Source organism: Poecile atricapillus, chromosome Z (assembly GCF_030490865.1).
Source record: "Poecile atricapillus isolate bPoeAtr1 chromosome Z, bPoeAtr1.hap1, whole genome shotgun sequence".
In the NCBI taxonomy this organism is placed as follows: domain Eukaryota; kingdom Metazoa; phylum Chordata; class Aves; order Passeriformes; family Paridae; genus Poecile; species Poecile atricapillus.
In genome coordinates, this window is record NC_081289.1 from 144,227,704 (window position 1) to 144,247,732 (window position 20,029).

The following is a 20,029-nucleotide window of genomic DNA, read 5'->3' on the forward strand; positions in this document are numbered from 1 at the left end:
CCAAAAAATCCCGGAAAAAATCCCCCAAAAAATCCCAAAAAATCCTGGAATAATTCCCAAAAAATCCTAAAAAAAATCTCAAAATTCCTGAAAAAAATCCTGAAAAAATCCTTTTAAAATCTCCCCAAAATTGGAAAAAAGATCAGAAAAAAATCCTGAAAAAATCCAAATAAAATCCTGGAAAAATCCTGAAAAAATTTTTTAAAATCCTGGAAAAAACCTCAAAAAATCATGGAAAAATCCTAAAAAAATTCTGAAAAAATCTTTAAAAAATCTCAAAAAATCCTTTAAAAATCCCAAGAAATCCCCCAAAAAATCAAAAAAAGTCCCAGAAAAATGCTGGAAAAATCCCCCAAAAAAATCCCCCAAAAATCCTCAAAAAATCCTGGAAAAATAAAAAAAAAAATCCCCCAAAAAAATCCCAAAAAATCCCCAAAAATCCCCAAAAAAATCCCAAAAAAATCCCAAAAATCCTAAAAAACCCCAAAAACCCCCAAAATTCCCCAAAACCCCACAAAAAAATCCCAAAAAAATTCCTCACCTTGCAACACCCTCAGCTCCACCTCATTCCCGAGCCTGGAATTCCCGGAATTCTTCACCAAGCACCGATAATTCCCAGAATCTCCCAAACGAATCCGGGATATTTGGAGAGTTCCAGAAGGTAAGAGAGCGATCCTGGATTCAAAATTCCCGATTCCATCGGAATTCCCGATGGGAAAATCTTCCTGATTCCGTTGCCAACGGATTTTGGGAATGGGATCCCCTTGAAATTCGCATTTGAGGAGGACAGAATCGCCCGGAAAAACGGTCACGGATTCGGGTTGGGAAAGGAAACGGAGAGGACCTGGAATTTTGGGAAAAGAAAAGGAGAAAAATGGGAATTTTAGAATTTTTGGGAAATTTTTGGGAATTTTTTTGGAATTTTTTGGAATTTTTTTTTTTGACATTTTTTTGATTTTTTTTTTTGACATTTTTAAAATTTTTTTTTAAATTTTTTTGGAATTTTTTTGAATTTTTTTTGGAATTTTTTTAGAATTTTTTGGAATTTTTTAGGAATTTTTTGGGAATTTTTTGGAATTTTTTGGAATTTTTTAGGAATTTTTTGGGAATTTTTTGGAATTTTTTTGAATTTTTTTAGGAATTTTTTTTTTTAATTTGTTTTGAATTTTTTTTAATTTTTGGGAATTTTGGGGAATTTTTTCGGATTTTTTTGGAATTTTTGGGAATTTTTTTGGAATTTTTTTGGGATTTTTGGGAATTTTTTGGAATTTTTTTGGATTTTTTTTTTTTTGTAATTTGTTTTGAATTTTTTTTTAATTTTGGGGAATTTTTTGGAATTTTTTCGGATTTTTTTTGGAATTTTTTTGAATTTTTTTGGAATTTTTTTGTAATTTTGGGGAATTTTTTTGGAAATTTTTTGGATTTTTTTTGAATTTTTTTGGATTTTTTTGGAATGTTTTTGGATTTTTTTAAGGTGAAAACTCCCTAAAAATCCAATTTTTGGAGAGGAAAATTCCCCAAAAAAAATGGATTTTCCCATAAAATCCCAAATTTTGAGGATGGGAATTCCAAGGAAAAGAAAACCTGGAATTTTGGGGAAAGAAAAAGGGAAAAAATGGGAATTTTAGATTTTTTGGGAATTTTTGGGGAATTTTTTTGGAATTTTTTTTGAATTTTTTTGGAATTTTTTGGATTTTTAAAAATTTTTTTAAGGTGAAAATTCCCTAAAAATTCAATTTTTGGAGAGGAAAATTCCCCAAAAAAAAGGTTTTCCCTTGAAATCCCAGATTTTCAGGATGGGAATTCCAAGGAAAAGAAGAGGAAAAAAATTGGGAATTTTTAGGAATTTTTTTCATTTTTTATGGAATTTTTTTAAGGTGAAAATCCCAAATTATGGGGGGAATTTTAAGGGAAATTCCTCAAAAAATTGATTTTTCTTGGGATTTTTTTTGATTTTTTGGGAATTTTCCTGAATTCAAATTTTTGGGATTTACCCCCAAAAAAGGGAAAGTTTTTTGGGAATTTTTTTTCCTGGAATTTTTCAAGGATTTGGGGCAGAAGTTCCAAAAAAATATTTTTTAAAAATTTATTTTTAGGGGATTTTAAGGAATTTTTGGAGGATTTTTTTTTTAATTTTCTGAATTTTGATTCCTCAATTTTTGCCCATTTTATTTTGGGAAATAAATAATTGGGAAATTTCTTATCCAATTTCCCCACATTTTTTCCCAAATTTCTCTCTATTTTATTCCAAATTTCCCCCCAATTTTTTCCCCTATTCTCCCAATTTTTCAGCAATTTTTCCCAATTTTTCCCCAGTTTTTCCTCACTTTTTTCCCCAAATTTTCCTAATTCTTTCCCCAAATTTTCTCCAATTTTCTCCCATTTTTTTCTCCCATATTTCCCCAATTTTCCCCATTTTTTCTGCTTTTTCTCCTGAATTTCTCCCCAATTTTTCTCTTATTTTTCCCCCAATTTTCTCCAATTTCCACCCAATTTTTCTCCAAATTTTCTCCAATTTTTTCCTGATTTTTCTCCTTTTTTTCCTCAATTTTGCCCAATTTTTCCCCATTTTTCTCCCAATTTTCACCATTTTCTCTCCCATTTCCCCCAATATTTCCCCAATTTTCCCACAATATTCCCCCCAATTTTCCCCCAATTTCCCTCCAATTCCCCCAATTTTCCCCCAATATTCCCACAATTTTTTCCCATTTTTCCCCATTTTTCACCATTTTTCCCTATTTTTTCTCCCAATTTTCTCTAATTTTTACCCAATTTTCCCCCAATTTTCACTCAAAATTCCCCCAATTTATTCCCATTTTCCCCCAATTTTTCCCCAATTTCCACCCAGTTTTTCCCCATTTTTTCCAATTTTTTCCCCCAATTTTTCCCCAATTTTGCCCATTTTTTCACATTTTCCCCACAATTTTCCCACAATTTTTCCTAATTTTTTCCCAAATTTTCCCCCAATATTTCCCCAATTTTCCCCCTATTTTCCTCAATTTTTTCCCAATTTTTCCCAATTTTTCCTTCATTTTTCCTTCGATTTTCCCCAAATTTTCCCCCAATTTCTCCCAATTTTCCCCCAATATTTCCTAATTTTTCCCTAATTTTTTCCCAATATTTCCCCATTTATCCCCATTTTTTCCCCATTTTTTCCTGATTTTTCCCCAATTTTTCCCCCAATTTTTCCCGTTTTTTTCCCAATTTTTCCCCAATTTTCCCCCAAATTTTTCCCCATTTTTTCCCCGATTTTCCCCCAATTTTTCCCCATTTTTTCCCCGATTTCCCCCCATTTTTTCCCGATTTTTCCCCACCCTCCACGGCCACTTTGGCCTCTCTGCTGGCGGCCGCTCCGATCCCTTCCAGCTGCGCGCGACACCGATAAACGCCCTCATCCGGTTTATGATGCCGCGAGTGCAGAACATTCCGGATCCAAAGGGATCCATTGGGAAGCTGCTGCCTCCTCTCATCCTCATCCAAATCCAACAATTCCCCGTCTTTTTCCCATCGGATTTTCGCCGTTTTCCCGGAGTCGCTGGCGGCCGCGCATTCCAGCAGGACGTCGCCGCCTCGCGCCACCACCACGTCCGACGGCTCCCGGAGGAATCTCAGCGAGCTGAACGCTCGAGGCCGAGGACCTGAGGTGGGAAAAACAGTCAGAAAATTCTGGGAATTTTTTCCCAAATTTTTCCCCAATTTCTCCCCAATTTTTTCCCAAATTTTTCCCCAATTTTCCCAATTTTTTCCGATTTTTTTTCAAAATTTTCCCCAATTTTTCCCCATTTTTTCCCTCAATTTTTTCCCCATTTTTCCCATTTTTTCTCCATTTTTCCCCAATTTTTCCCCAATTTTTCTCCATTTTTTCTCCATTTTTTCCCCATTTTTTGTCATTTTTTCCCCAATTTTCCCCAATTTTTCCCAATTTTTTCCCTCAATTTTTTTCCTCATTTTTCCCAATATTTCCCCATTTTTTCCCTATTTTATAACATTTTTTTCCCATTTTTTTCCAATTCCCCATTTGTCCCATTTTTCCCCATTTTTCCCCAATTTTTTCCCCTAAATTTCCCTCATTTTTTCCAAATTTTGAATTTTTCCTGAATTTTTCCCCATTTTTCCTCAATTTTTCCCCTATTTTGCACTTTTTTCCCCAATTTTTCCCTTAATTTTTTCCCCATCTTACTCTTAATTTTTTCACTTTTTTCCCCAATTTTTCCCCATTTTTTTCCTAATTTTTTTTCAATTTTCTCTAAGTTCTATCCCAATTCTTTTCCAATTTTTCTCCCATTTTTCCCATTTTTTTCCCTATTTTTGCCATTTTTCCCCCCAGTTTCTCCTGCTCCCACAGGAATCTCAGCGAGCTGAACGCTCGAGGCCGAGGACCTGAGGTGGGAAAAACAGTCAGAAAATTCTGGGAATTTTTTCCCAATTTTTTCCCCAATTTTCCCAATTTTTTCCAATTTTTTTTTAAATTTTCCCCAATTTTTCCCCATTTTTTCCCTCAATTTTTTCCCCATTTTTCTCATTTTTTTCTTATTTTCCCGCATTTTTTCCCCAATTTTCACCCAATTTTCCCCAGTTTTTAAATAAATTTTTTCCCAAGTTTTCCCCAATTTTTTCCCCATTTTTTGTCATTTTTTCACCAAATTTAACCCAATTTTCCCCACTTTTTCCTAAGATTTTCTAAGTTTTTTTCCAATTTTTCCCCAGTTTTTTCCCAATTTTTCTCATTTTTCCCCATTTTTTCCCATTTTTATCCAATTTTTTCCCAAATTTGACCCAATTTTTCCCCATTTTTCCCCATTATTTTCCCCATTTTTAACCTATTTTTTCCCCATTTTCGCCATTTTTTCCCCAAATTTTACCCAATTTTTTCATAAATTTTCCCCAGTTTTTCCCCAATTTTTCCCTTTTTTTCCCTTTTTTCCCAATTTTTCCCCATTTTTTCCCAATTTTTCCCCATTTTTTCCCAATTTTTCCCCATTTTTCCCTATTTTATGACTTTTTTTCCCAATTTTTTCCCCAATTTCTCCCGTTTTATTCCGAATTTTTTCCCATTTTTTCCCAATTTTCCTGCATTTTGTTCTATTTTTTCCCCAATTTTTCCCATTTTTTTTCCCATTTTTTCCCCATTTCTCCTCAATTTTCCTCCCAATTTTTCCCAATTTTTCCCCAATTTTTCCCATTTCTTTCCCCAATTTTTACTGGATTTTTCCCATTTCTTTCCCAATCTGGGGAAAATCCAGGAAAAAACAGGGAAAAAATGGGAAAAATCTGGGAAAAATCCAGGAAAAATTTGGGAAAAATGGGGAAAAAATGGGGAAAATTCCTGAAAAAATGGGAAAAATGCTGGAAAAAATCTGGGAAAATCCAGGAAAAAATGGGAAAAAGCCAGTAAAAATCCAGGGGAAAATGGGAAAAATCCTGGAAAAAATGGGGAAGAAAATGAGAAAAATCTGGGAAAAATGGGGGAAAAATTGGGGGAAAAAATGGGAAAATAATGGGAAAAATCTGGGAAAAATCCAGAAAAAAAACGGGAAAATTTGGGAAAAATCTGGGAAATATCCAGAGAAAATCTAGGGGAAAGAATGGGAAAAATCCGGGAAAAAATGGGGAAAAAATGGGAAAAATCTGGGAAAAATCCAGGAAAAATTCAGGAAAAATGTGGGGGAGAAATCCAGGGAAAATCCTGGAAAAAAATTGGAAAAAAATGGGAAAAAAATTGGAAAAAATGGGGAAAATCCAGGGAAAATCCTGGGGGAAAATGGGGAAAAATATCCAGGGAAAAATGGGAAAAAAATCCAAGAAAAATCCAGGAGAAGTCTGGAAAAAAGTGGGAAAAATCTGGGGAAAATCCTGGAAAAAAATGGGGAAAATCTGGGGAAAATCCAGAGAAAATTCAGGGAAAAAATGGGAAAAATCCAGGAAAAATCCAGGAAAATTTTGGGAAAAATCTGGGAAAAAATCCAGGGAAAATCATGGAAAAAACAGGAAAAATCTTGGGAAAATCCAGGAAAAAATGGGGAAAAATGGGAAAAATATTGGGAAAATCCAGGGAAAAATATGGAAAAAAATCTTGGAAAAAATTTGGGAAAAATGTGGGAAAAATCCAGAAAAAAAATGGGGAAAAAATGGGAAAAATTCTTGCAAAGAAATAGGAAAAATCTGAGAAAAATCCAGGGAATATCTGGGGGGAAAATGGGAAAAATGCCGGAAAAAATCTGGGAAAAGTCCAGAAAAAAGCTGGGGAAAATTTAGGAAAAATCTGGGAAATATCCAGAGAAAATCCAGGGGAAAAAATGGGAAAAATCCAGGAAAAATCCAGGAAAAAATGGGGAAAAAAATGGGGAAAATCCAGGAAAAATTGGGGGAAAATCCAGGGAAAAATTTGGGAAAAATCCAGGAAAAAATCGGGAAAAATGTGGGGAGAAATCCAGGGAAAATCCTGGAAAAAAATTGGAAAAAAATGGGGAAAAATGGGGAAAAAATCCAAGAAAAATCCAGGAAAAATCTGGAAAAAAATCTGGAAAATCCAGGGAAAATCCTGGAAAAATCCTGGAATAAACCAGGGAAAATCCAAGAATAATCCAGGAATAATCTGGGGAAAAAAGGGGGGAAAAAATGGGAAAAATTCCTGCAAAAAAATGGGAAAAATCTGGGAAAATTCCTGCAATAAATGGGGGAAAATCCAGGGAAAATCCAGGGAATATCTGGGGAAAAAAATGGGAAAAATCTGGAAAAATCCTGGAAAAATCCAAGCAAAAGAATGGGGAAAAAAATGGGGAAAATCTTGGAAAAAATGGAAAAAATACAAGAAAAAATCTGGGGAAAATGGGGAAAAAATACAAGAAAATTCAAGGGAAAAATGGAAAAAATCCTGGAAAATTTTGGGAAAAATCCGGGGGGGGGGGGAGGAGGGGAAAAAACTTGGAAAAATAGGGGAAGAAATCCAAGAAAAGTCCAGGAAAAATCCAGGGAAAAAATGGGAAAAATCCCAGAAAAATCTGGGAAAAATCTGAGAAAATTCCCCCAAATTCCTTGGAATTCTGAGCCTGGGTTGGGAATTGGAAAAATCCTTGGGAGTTCCCAAAATCCAATGGAAAAAAGGAAAAATTCCCAAAATTGCAAAGCCAAATTTCTGCATTTATTTGGTTTTTTACCAGAAAATTTTTGGGAATTTCTAAGGAATTTTTAAGGAATTTTTTGGGAATTTTTTTGGGAATTTTGGGGGAATTTTTTTAGGAATATTTTGGGAATTTTGCAGAAATTTTAGGGATTTTTTTTGGGAATTTTATGAGAAATTTTTGGGAATTTTGCAGGAATTTTTGGGGAGATTTTTGGGAATTTTTAGGGAACTTTTGAGGAGATTTTTTGGGAATTTTGGGGGGGTTTTTTTTGGGAATTTTTGGGATTTTTTTGGGAATTTTATGAGGAATTTTTTTGAATTTTGCAGAAATTTCAAGGAATTTTTTGGGAATTTTTTGGAGGAATTTTTGGGGAGATTTTTGGGAATTTTTAGGGAACTTTTGAGAGGATTTTTTGGGAATTTTTGGGGAATATTTTGGGAATTTTGTAGAAATTTTAGGTAATTTTTGGGGGTTTTTTTGGGAAATTTTGGGGGAATATTTTGGGAATTTTGGGGGGTTTTTTGGGAATTTTTGGGAATTTTTGGGGAAATTTTGAGGAATTTTTGGGAATTTTTAGGCAACTTTTGAGGAGATTTTTTGGGAATTTTAGAGGAATATTTTGGGAATTTTGTAGAAATTTTAGGGAATTTTTTGGGTATTTTTGGGAGAATTTTTTGGGAATTCTTGGGAATTTTGGGAGATTTTTTCAGGAATTTTTGGGAAATTTTGGGGGAATTTTTGGGGAATTTTTAAAGAATTTTTGGGGAGATTTTTGGGAATTTTTGGGAGCTTTTAAGGAGATTTTTTTGGAATTTTGGGGGAATATTTTGGGAATTTTGCAGAAATTTTAGGGATTTTTTTGGGAATTTTTCAGGAATTTTTTGGGATTTTTGGGAGGAATTTTTGGGAATTTTTAGGGAACTTTTCAGGAGATTTTTCAAGGAATTTTTCAGGAATTTTTGGGAATTTTGCAGGAATTTTTTGGGAGATTTTTAGGAATTTTTAGGAAACTTTTGAGGAGATTTTTTGGGAATTTTTCAGGAATTTCTTGGGAATTTTTCAGTAATTTTTTTGGATTTTTTTGAGGAATTTTTGAGGAGATTTTTTGGGAATTTTGGGGAAATTTTTGGGAATTTTGCAGTAATTTTTGGGGAGATTTTTGGGAATTTTTTAGAGAACTTTTGAGGAGATTTTTTGGGAATTTGGGGGGAAATTTTTGGGAATTTTGCAGAAATTTTAAGGAATTTTTGATGAAATTTTTTGGGAAATTTTTGGGAAATTTTGGGAGATTTTTTGGGAATTTTGGGGGAATATTCTGGGAATTTTGCAGAAATTTTAGGGAATTTTTGGGGTTTTTTTTTAGGGAAATTTTGGGGGAATCTGGGAATTTGGGGGGATTTTGGGGGAATTTTGGGGAATTTTTTGGGAATTTGAGGAATTTTTGGGGAGATTTTTGGGAATTTTTAGGGAACTTTCGAGGAGATTTTTTTGGGAATTTTGGGGGGGTTTTTTTGGGAGTTTTTGGGATTTTTTTGGGAATTTTATGAGGAATTTTTTGGAATTTTGCAGAAATTTCAAGGAAATTTTTGGGGAATTTTTTGGGAATTTTTTGGAGGAATTTCTGGGGAGATTTTTGGGAATTTTTAGGGAACTTTTGAGGGATTTTTGCGAATTTTTTTTGGACTTTTATGAGGAATTTTTGGGAATTTTCTGGGAAATTTTAAGGAATTTTGGGGGAATTTTTGGGAAATTTTGGGTGGAATTTTTGGGGATTTTTTTTGAATTTTTAAGGAATTTTTTTGAGGAATTTTTGGGGAGATTTTTGGGAATTTTTAGGCAACTTTTGAGAAGTTTTTTTGGGAATTTTGGGGGAATATTTTGGGAATTTTGCAGAAATTTTAGGGAATTTTTTGGGTAATTTTTTGGAAAATTTTGAGGAATTTTTGGGAATTTTTAGGGAACTTTTGAGGAGATTTTTTTGGAATTTTGGGGGAATATTTTGGGAATTTTGTAGAAATTTAAGGGAATTTTTTGGGTATTTTTTGGGAATTTTTTTGGATTTTTTGGGGAATTTTGGGGAAATTTTTTTAGGAATATTTTGGGAATTTTGCAGAAATTTTAGGGATTTTTTTGGGAATTCTTCAGGAATTTTTTGAGATTTTTTTGAGGAATTTTTTGGAATTTTTAGGGAACTTCTAAGGAGATTTTTTGGGAATTTTATGAGAAATTTTTGGCAATTTTTATGCAACTTTTGAGGAGATTTTTTGGGAATTTTGGGGGAATATTTTGGGAATTTTGCAGAAATTTTGGAGGAATTTTGGGTATTTTTTGGGGGAAATTTTGGGGGAATTTTTTGGGAATTTTGGGGGAATATTTTGGGAATTTTTGGAGAATTTTCTGGTAATATTTTGGGGAATTTTTGAGGAATTTTTGGAGTTTTTTAGGAATTTTGGAGATTTTTTGGGGAATAATTTTGGATTTTTTGGGGAATTATTTTGGGAATTTCTTGTGAATTCTTGGGAATTTTGGGGGAATTTTGGGGGGAATTTTTTGGGAACTTTTGGGGAATTTTTTAGGATTTTTGGAGAAAATTTTAGGAATTTTTGGGAGAATTTTTTGGGAATATTATGGGGAACTTCTGAGGAATTTTGGGGTTTTTTTTTAGGAATTTTGGGGATTTTTGGGGGGAATAATTTTGGAATTTTTTTGAATTATTTTGGGAATTTCTTGGGAATTTTTGTGATTTTTTGAGGAATTTTTGGGAATTTTTGAAGAAATTTTTGTGAATTTGGGGGAAATTTGGGGGGAATTTTTTAGGATTTATTGGGGAATATTTGGGGAGTTTTTGGATAAAATTTTAGGATTTTTGGAGATTTTTTGGGAATATTTGAGGGAATTTTTTAGGAATTTTGGGAATTTTTTGGAGAATCATTTTGGAAATTTTTTTTTAATATTTGGGGAATTCTTGGGAATTTTGGGGGAATTTTCAGGGAGTTTTGGGGAATTTTTTGGGCTTTTCTGGGAATTTTTTGGGAATTTTTGGAGAATTTCTTGGAAATTTTCTGAGGAATTTTTTTTAATTTTTTGGGAGTTTTGGGAGAATTTTTTGGGAATTTTTGGAGGAATTTTTTGGAATTTTTGGAGGAGTTTTTGGGAATTTGGGGGGGAATTTTTGGGGAATTTTCTGGGAATTTTTTGTGTAATTTTTTTTGAATTTTTAAGGATTTTTCAATGATTTTTTTGGGGAATTTTTGGAGAAGTTTTTGGGAATTTGGGGGGAATTTTCTGGGAATTTTTGGGAGGAAATTCTTGGAATTTCAGGGAAAATTTTTGGAGAATTTTCAACGAATTTTCTGAGAATTTTTGGGGAATTTTCTGGGATTTTTTGGGAATTTGGGGGATTTTTCAGGGAATTTTTTTGGAATTGGGAGGGGAATTTTTGGAAATTTTTGGGATTTTTTGGGTGAATTCTTGGGAATTTTCAAGGAATTTCTTGGGAATTTTTGGGGGAATTTTCTGAGTTTTTTTGGGTATTTTTGGTGAAGTTTTTGGGAATTTTGTGGGAATTTTGGGGAAATTTTGGGAAATTTTGGGGGAATTTTGGGGGAATTTTTGGGGAATTTTGGGGAATTTTGAGGGAAATTTTTGGGAATTTGGGGGGTAATTTTCTGGGAATTTTTTGGGAATTTTGGGGGGAATTTTTGGGGAATTTTTGGGGAATTTTTGGGGAATTTTTTGGGAATTTTTTGGGAATTTTTTGGGAATTTTGAGGGAATTTTTTTGGGAATTTTTGGGAATTTTTGGAAATTTTTGGGGAATTTTTGGGGGGAAATTTTGGGGAATTTTCAAGTAATTTTCTGGGAATTTTTGGAGAATTTCTTGGAAATTTTTTGAGGATTTTTTTTGGAACTTTGGGGGAATTTTCTGGGGAATTTTTGGAGGAGTTTTTGGGAATTTCTTGGAGAATTTTTAAGGAATTTTCTGGGAACTTTTGGAGAAGTTTTTGGGAATTTGGGGGGATTTTGGAGGGAATTTTTTGGGAATTTTGGGGCAATTTCTTGGAAATTTCAGGGAAATTTTTTTGGAGATTTTTAAAGGAATTTTCTGAGAATTCTGAGGGAATTTTCTGTGAATTTTTTGCGGAATTTTTGGGGATTTTTTGGGAATTTGGGGGATTTTTCAGGGAATTTTTTGGGAACTTTTGGAAATTTTGGGGATTTTTTGGGGGGAATTTTTGGGAATTTTCAAGGAATTTCTTGGGAATTTTCTGAGAATTTTTTGGGGAAGTTTTTGGGAATTTTGTGGGAATTTTTTGAGAAATTTTTGGGGAATTTTGAGGGAATTTTGGGGGGAATTTTTTGGGAATTTTGGGGGGAATTTTTGGAGATTTTTTGGGGGGAAATTTTTGGGAATTTTAAAGGAATTTTCTGGGAATTTTTGAAGAATTTCCTGGGAATTTTTTGCAGGATTTTTTTGAGGATTTTCTGGGAATTTTTTGAGGATTTTTTTTGGAATTTGAGGGGAATTTTTTGGGAATTATTTTGGGAATTTCTGCAAAATTTCAGGGGGAATTTTTGGGGAATTTTTTGGGGATTTTTTTTGAATTTTTGGAGAATTTCTTGGAATTTTATGGGGAATTTTTTGGGAATTTTGTGGTGCATTTTTCTGGGATTTTTTGGGGAATTTTCTGGGATTTTTTTTTGGAATTTTGGTGAAGTCTTTGGGAATTTTGGGGGAATTTTTGGGAAATTTCAGGGGAATTTTGGGGGGAATTTTTTGGGAATTTTTGGGGAATTTTTGGGGGATTTTGAGGGGAATTTTCTGGGAATTTTTTGGGAATTTTTTGGGAATTTTGGGGAAATTTTTGTGGAATTTTGGGGGAATTTTTTTGGGAAGTTTTTGGGGAATTTTTTGGGGAATTTCTCGGGGAATTTTTTGGGAATTTTGGGGGAATTTTGGGGGGAATTTTTTTGGGAATTTTGGGGCAATTTCTTGGAAATTTCAGGGAAATTTTTTGGGGATTTTTTAAGGAATTTTCTGAGAATTCTGAGGGAATTTTCTGTGAATTTTTTGCGGAATTTTTGGGGATTTTTTGGGAATTTGGGGATATTTTGGGGATTTTTTGGGGGAATTTTTGGGAATTTTCAAGGAATTTCTTGGGAATTTTGGGGGGAATTTTCTGAGAGTTTTTGGGGAATTTTTGGTGAAGTTTTTGGGTATTTTGTGGGAATTTTTGGGAAATTTTGGGGGAATTTTTTTGGGAATTTTTAGAGGAATTTTTGGGAATTTTTGGGAAATTTTTTTTGAATTCTTGGTGAAGTTTTTGGGAATTTTGGGGGAATTTTGGGGGGAATTTTTGGGAATTTTTGGGAAATTTTTTGGAATTTTCTTGGAATTTTGGGGGGAATTTTTGGGAATTTTTTGGTGAAGTTTTTGGGAATTTTGGGGGAAATTTGGGGGGAATTTTTTTGGGAATTTTTTTGGAATTTTTGGGGAATCATTTGGGAATTTTGGGGGAATTTTGTGGGAATTTTTTGGGAATTTTGGGGGGATTTTTTTTTTAATTTTGGGGTAATTGTTTTGGGAATTATTTTGGGAATTGCTGGAAAATTTCAGGGAATTTTTTTGGGAATTTTGGGGAGAATTTCTTGGGAATTTTGGGGGGATTTTTTGGGAATTTTTTGGGAATTTTTGGGAATTTTTTGCAAATTTTTTTGGAATTTTTGGTGAAGTTTTTGGGAATTTTTGGGAATTTTTTGGTGAAGTTTTTGGGAATTTTGGGGGAATTTTTTGGGAATTTTGGGGGAATTTTTTGCGAATTTTTTGCAGGATTTTTTGGGAATTTTTTTTTGGTGGGAATTCCAAACTTACCGGGAATTTTGGGATGGGAATTGGCCAACGGGAACGAGACCAGGAGCCAAATCCATGGAATTGGATCCATAATTCCCGGTTTTTTTCCCCGCTTGGAATTCTCTGCTCCGACGTCGAACATCCAAGGAAAAACTGGAAAGAAATTCCTGGGATTTGGAGGCTTGGAAAAAGAAAGGAAAAATGGGATTTATAAGAGGGGAAAATCCAGGAATTTTGGGGGAAATCCTGGGAATTTTGGGGGCAAAATCTCAGGAATTCTGGGGGGGAAATCCAGGAATTTTCAGAGAAAATCCTGGGAATTTTGGGGGGAAAAAATCCCAGGAATTTTTTTTGGAAAAGCCTGGGAATTTTCAGGGAAAATCCTGGGAATTTTCAGGGAAAATCTGGGAATTTCGGGGGGAAAATCCAGGGAATTTTGGGAGGAAAATCCCAGGAATTTTGGGGTTGGAAAGGGGGAAAATCCAGGGAATTCTGGGGGGAAAATCCTGGGAATTTTGGAGGGAAAATCCCGGGAATTTTCAGAGAAAATCCTGGGAATTTTGGGGGGAAATCCTGGGAAATTGGGGGGGAAAATCCCAGGAATTTTGGGGGGAAAATCCTGGGAATTTTGGGGGGAAATCCTGGGAAATTGGGGGGAAAATCCTGGGAATTTTGGGGGGAAAATCCTGGGAATTTTGGGGTCTGGAGAGGGGGAATTCCCAGGAATTTTCAGAGAAAATCCTGGGAATTTTCAGGGAAAATTCCAGTAATTATGGGGGAAAAATCCTGGGAATTTTGGGGGGAAAATCCAGGGAATTTTGGGGGTTGGAAAGGGGGAAAATCCAGGGAATTTTGGGGGAAAATCCTGGGAATTTTTGGGGAAAATCCTGGGAATTTTGGGGGGAAAATCCCAGGAATTTTCAGGGAAAATCCTGGGAATTTTCAGGGAAAATCTGGGAATTTTGGGGGGAAAATCCAGGGAATTTTAGAGGGAAATTCCAGGAATTTTGGGGGGAAAATTCCAGGAATTTTGGGGTCTGGAGAGTGGAAAAATCCTGGGAATTTTCAGAGAAAATCCTGGGAATTTTCAGGGAAAATCTGGGAATTTTGGGGGCAAATCCTGGGAATTTTGGGGTTGGAAAGGGGGAAAATCCCGGGAATTTTGGGAGAAAAATCCTGGGAATTTTCAGGAAAAATCCAGGAAATTTTGGGGTTGGAAAGGGGAGAAATATTGGGAAATTATGGGGAGAATCCAGGAATTTTGGGGGGGGAATCCCAGGAATTTTTTTGGGAAAATCCTGGGAATTTTGGGGGGAAAAAATCCCAGGAATTTTTTTGGGAAAATCCTGGGAATTTTCAGGGAAAATCCTGGGAATTTGGGGGGAAAAAATCCCAGGAATTTTTTTTGGGGAAGTCCTGGGAATTTTCAGGGAAAATTCCAGGAAGTATGGGGGAAAAATCCTGGGAATTTTTGGGGGAAAATCTTGGGAATTTTTGGGGGAAAATCCTGGGAATTTTCAGGGAAAATCTGGGAATTTTTGGGGGGAAAATCCTGGGAATTTTGGGGGGAAAATCCTGGGAATTTTGGGGGCAAAATCTCGGGAATTCTGGGGGGAAAAATCCTGGGAATTTTGGGGGGAAATCCTGGGAATTTTGGTGTTGGAAAGGGGGAAAATCCCAGGAGTTTTGGGCAAAAACCCAGGAATTTTGGGGGAAAAAAATCCCAGGAATTTTTTTGGGAAAATCCTGGGAATTTTCAGGGAAAATCCTGGGAATTTTCAGAGAAAATCTGGGAATTTTGGGGGGAAAATCCAGGGAATTTTGGGAGGAAAATCCCAGGAATTTTGGGGTTGGAAAGGGGGAAAATCCCAGGAATTTGGGGGGGAAAATTCCAGGAATTTTGGGGTCTGGAGAGGGGGAAAATCCCGGGAATTTTGGGGGAAAATCCTGGAATTTTTCAGGGAAAATCCAGGGAATTTAAGAGGAAAATCTTGGGAATTTTGGGGGAAAATCCTGGGAATTTTGGGGTTGGAAAGGGGGAAAATCCCAGGAATTTTGGGAGAAAAATCCTGGGAATTTTCAGGAAAAATCCAGGGAATTTTGGGGTTGGAAAGGGGAGAAATATTGGGAATTTTTGGAAGAAAATCCAGGGAATTTTGGGGTCAGGAAAGGGGAAAATCCCGGGAATTTTGGGGGGAAAATCCTGGGAATTTTGGGGGGAAATCCCAGGAATTTTGGGGGGTCAAGAAATGGGGAAAATCCCGGGAATTTTGGGGGAAAATCCTGGGAATTTGGGGGTTGGAAAGGGGGAAAATCCTGGGAATTCTGGGGGGGAAATTCCAGGAATTTTGGGGTTGGAAAGGGGAGAAATATTGGGAATTTTCAGGGGAAATCCCGGGAATTTTGGGGGGATATATCCTGGAAAGTTTGGGGGGGAAATCCCAGGAATTTGGGGGTCTGGGAGGGGGGGAAATCCAGGGAATTTTTGGGGGGAAATTCTGGGAATTTTGGGGTTGGAAAGAGGGAAAATCCTGGGGATTTTGGGGGGAAATCCTGGGAATTTTGGGGGGAAAATCCCGGGAATTTTGGGGTCTGGAAGGGGAAAATCCCAAGAATTTGGGGGCCCGGAGAGGGAAAAATCTCGGGATTTTGGGGGGTTGGGAAAGGGAAAATTCCTCGGAATTTTGGGGGTAAAATCCCAGGAATTTTGGGGGGGAAATCTTGGGATTTTGGGGCCTGGGAAGGGGAAAAATCCTGGGAATTTTGGGGGGAAATCCAGGGAATTTTCAGGGAAATTCCCAGGAATTTTGGGGTCTGGAGAGGGGGAAAATCCCAGGAATTTTGGGGGAAAATGTGGGATTTTGGGGGTCATGAAAGGGGAAAAATCCTGGGAATTTTGGGCAAAAATCCTGGGATTTTGGGGGTCTGGGAAAGGAAAAGTCCTGGGAGTTTTTGGGGTCTGGGAAGGGGGAAAATCCCGGGAATTTTTGGGGGAAAATCCCAGGAATTTGGGGGTCGGGGGGGGGGGAAATCCAGGGAATTTTTTGGGGGAAATTCTGGGAATTTTGGGGTTGGAAAGGGGGAAAATCCTGGGAATTTTGGGGTAAAATCCCGGGAATTTGGGTGACTGGGAGGGGGGGAAATCCCGGGAATTTTTGGGGGGAAATCCCGGGAATTTGGGGGTTGGAAAAGGGAAAAAAATGGGAATTTTTGGGGGGTCAGGAAGGAGAAAATTCCGGGAATTTGGGGGCCTGAAGAGGGGAAAAGTCCCGGGAATTTTGGGGGGAAATCCCAGAAATTTTGGGGCCTGAAGAGGGGAAAATTCCTGAGAATTTTGGGGTTGGAAAAGGGAAAAAAAATGGGAATTTTTGGGGGGTCAGGAAGGGGAAAATTCCTGGGAATTTTGGGGTCTGGGAGGGGGGGAAATCCAGGGAATTTTCGGGGGGAAATTCCGGGAATTTTGGGGTCTGGGAAGGGGAAAAATCCCGGGAATTTTTGGGGTCTGAGAGGGGGAAAATCCCGGGAATTTTGGGGCCTGAAGAGGGGAAAATTCCTGGGAATTTTGGGGTTGGGAAAGGGAAAAAAAATGGGAATTTTTGGGGGGTCAGGAAGGGGAAAATTCCGGGAATTTTGGGGGAAAATCCCGGGAATTTGGGGGCCTGGGAGGGGGAAAATCCCAGGAATTTTGGGGGGAAATCCTGGGAATTTGGGGGTCTGGGAAAGGAAAAGTTCTGGGAACTTTTGGGGTCTGGGAAGGGGAAATTCTTGGGAATTTGGGGGTCAAGAAAGGGGGAAAATCCCGGGAATTCTGGGGGGTCGGGAAGGGGAAAATTCCTGGGCATTTTGGGGTCTGGGAAGGGGAAAATCCAGGGAATTTTTGGGGTGAAATCCTGGGAATTTGGGGGTCTGGGAAAGGGAAAAAAAATGGGAATTTTTGGGGAGGGAAAAAAAATGGGAATTTTTGGGGATCTGGGAGGGGAAAAATCCCGGGAATTTTGGGGATCTGGGAGGGGGGGAAATCCCGGGAATTTTTTGGGGAAAATCCCGGGAATCTGGGCCTGGAAAAGGAGAAAAAAACCCTGGAATGGTTGGGGGTTGGGAAAGCGAAAAATCCCTGGAATTTTTCGGGTTAAAATCCCAAGAATCGGGGCCTGAAAAGAAAAGAAAAATCCCGGGATTTGAAGGTTTAAAAGGATGGGAATGAAAAAAAAATGGGAATAAAAAGGAACAATCCCGGGATTCGGGACCTTGGAGAGAGGAAAAAATGAATTAAAAAAAAAACCCGGGATTTTTCTCTTGGAAAATAAAAAAGAATAAAACAAAGAAATCCCCCCCCCCAAAAAAAAAAAAACCTGGAATTTTTTCTTCCTCTTCCTCTCCTGGAAAATCCGGGAATTCATCACCGCTCCATGCTCGGATCCAAAGGTTGAAATCCGGGAGAAATTCCAAGGAAAAGCTGGAAAATAAATAAAAAAAAGGCTCTGAATGGAAGCGGTTTCGGGGCGGGGGCCGCTCCCGAGCGCCCCCCGAGGTTCCTGGAGAGAATTCCCGGTTTTTTTTTTTGGGAAGAGGAAGGTGGAGGGATGGGGGAGGGGTGAGCTGGCTTTTATCCCGGTTTTTCCTGGATTTTTCCCGGTTTTTCCTGGATTTTTCCCGGTTTTTTCCGGATTTTTCCCAGTTTTCCCTGGATTTTTCCCGGTTTTTCCCAGGTTTTTTCCTGGATTTTTCCCGGGGTTTCCTGGATTTTTCCTGGATTTTTCCCGGTTTTTTCCTGGATTTTTTCCATTTTTCCCATTTTTCCTAGATTTTTCCCAGTTTTTCCTGCATTTTTCCCGGTTTTTTCCCAGTTTTCCTGGTTTTTTCCCACTTTTTCCTCCTTTTTCCAGGACTTTTCCCGGTTTTTCCCAGGTTTTTTCCGGGTTTTCCTGGATTTTTCCCATTTTTCCTGCATTTTTCCCGGTTTTTCCTGTTTTTTTTCCGTTTTTCCTGGATTTTTCCCGGTTTTTCCTCCTTTTTCCAGGACTTTTCCTGGTTTTACCTGGACTTTTCCAGTTTTTTCCTGGATTTTTCCCGGTTTTTTCCCGGTTTTTCCTGGATTTTTCCTGGGTTTTTCCTGCATTTTTCCCGGTTCCCCCGGTTTTTTCCCATTTTTTCCAGGTTTTCCCATTTTTTCCCGGGTTTTCCTGGGTTTTTCACCATTTTCCCCTTTTTTTCCTGGATTTTTCCCAGTTTTTCCCAGTTTTTTCTGGGTTTTCCTGGATTTTTCCCTTTTTTTTCCCATTTTCCCCCCCATTTTTTCCCAATATTTTCCCCAATTTTTTTCTCAATTTTTTTCCCAATATTTTTCCCATTTTCCCCAATTTTCCCTCTGATTTCTTTTCCATTTCTTCCCTAATTTTTTCCCATTTTACCCCCATTTTCCCCCCAATTTTCCCATTTTTTTCCCAATTTTTCCCCAATTTTTCCCATTTTTCCCTTTTTTTCCCCAAATTTCTCCCATTTTTTCCCAATTTTTTCCCATTATTTTTCTGAATATTTTTCCCATTTTCCCCCATTTTTTCCTATTTTTCCCCATTTTTCCCCAAATTTTTCCCAATTTTTTTCCCATTTTTCCCATTATTTCCCCCAATTTTTTCCCAATTTTCCACCAATTTTTTTCCCAATTTTCCCCATTTTATCCCCAATATTATTCCAAATTTTTCCCAGTTTTTCCCATATTTTCCAATATTTTTCCCAATTTTTTCCCATTTTCCCCCAATTTTTTCCCAATTTTTTCCCAATTTTTCCCAATTTTTCCCCCATTTTTTTCCCAAATTTTCCCCATTTTATCCCCAATATTATTCCAATTTTTTCCCCATCTTATTCCCATTTCCCCCCCTTTTTTCCCAATATTTTCCCCCATTTTTTTCCCAATTTTTCCCAATCCAAAATTCCCCCTCCAACCCAACCCCCCCCCCACCCTTGGCCTCATCCGGCCCCCAGTCATGTAAATTTATGCAAATTTGTGCAAATTTATGCAAATTTATGCAAAACAATGCAAACGAGCCCCAGTTGCCAAAATTTTGGGCTGGATCCCACTGGGAATTCCGGGAATTTTGGGATGGAGCCAAAAGCGACTCCGGATCCATGGGATGAGGAAAAAAAACGGGATTTTCCCAGATTTTCCCCTCTTTTCCCAATTTTTTCCCAATTTTTCCCAGTTTTCTCCATTTTTCCCACTTTTTCCAGGTTTTTCCCAGCTTTTTGCAGTTTTTTCCCACTTTTTTTTCCATTTTCCCCCATTTTTTTCCCAAATTTTTCCCATTTTTCCCCACTTTTCCCAGTTTTTTCCCATTTTTTTCCCATTTTTCCTCATTTTTCCCACTTTTCCCAGATTTTTCCAATTTTTGCCTAAATTTTACCCATTTTTTCCCATTTTTTCCCATATTTTTCCAATTTTTTCCATTTTTCCCCAGTTTTATCTCAGATTTTTCCCATTTTTTGCAGATTTTTTCCCATTTTTCCCCATTTTTCCCAATTTTTCCCATTTTTCCCATTTTTCCCACTTTTTCCAGGTTTTTCCCAGCTTTTCCCAATTTTTTTCCCATTTTTTATCATTTTTCCCATTTTCCCCAGATTATACCAGTTTTCCCCAAATTTTTCCCATTTTTCCCAATTTTTTCCATTTTCTTCCATTTTTTTTTATTTTTTCTCAGATTTTTTCCCATTTTTTCCCAGATTATTCCATTTTTCCCATTTTTCCCAGATTTTTCCATTTTTTCCAATTTTTCCTCATTTTTCCCACTATTCCCAGTTTTTTCCCATTTTTTCCCAGTTTTTCCCACTTTTTCCCCCAATTTTCCCCCATTTTCCCACTTTTCCCAGATTTATCCAATTTTTCCCCAGTTTTCCCATTTTTTCCTATTTTTCCCATTTTTTTTCCTATTTTTCCCAGATTTTTTCCCATTTCTTCCCATTTTTCCCACTTTTTCCCATTTTTTTCTCATATTTTCCATTTTTTTCAATTTTTCCCCATTTTTCCCATTTTTTCCCATTTTTTCCCATTTTTTTCCAAT

The 20,029-nt window shown here is 36.7% G+C and overlaps 1 protein-coding gene across 1 annotated transcript in view; it reads right to left on the bottom strand.

Annotated features, from left to right (window-relative positions):
- Positions 1-17,423, bottom strand: part of DCC (DCC netrin 1 receptor) — a 96,681-nt gene extending 79,258 nt beyond the window's left edge. The window contains exons 1-4 of the mRNA XM_058825930.1: positions 17,327-17,423; positions 12,996-13,155; positions 3,315-3,638; positions 542-844 (exon numbers count right to left, since the gene is read on the bottom strand). Of these exons, the coding sequence (XP_058681913.1) occupies positions 542-844; positions 3,315-3,638; positions 12,996-13,155; positions 17,327-17,374 (835 nt within the window). The 5' untranslated portion in view covers positions 17,375-17,423. The remainder of the gene's footprint in view (positions 1-541; positions 845-3,314; positions 3,639-12,995; positions 13,156-17,326) is intronic.
- Positions 17,424-20,029: the final 2,606 nt, after the last annotated feature.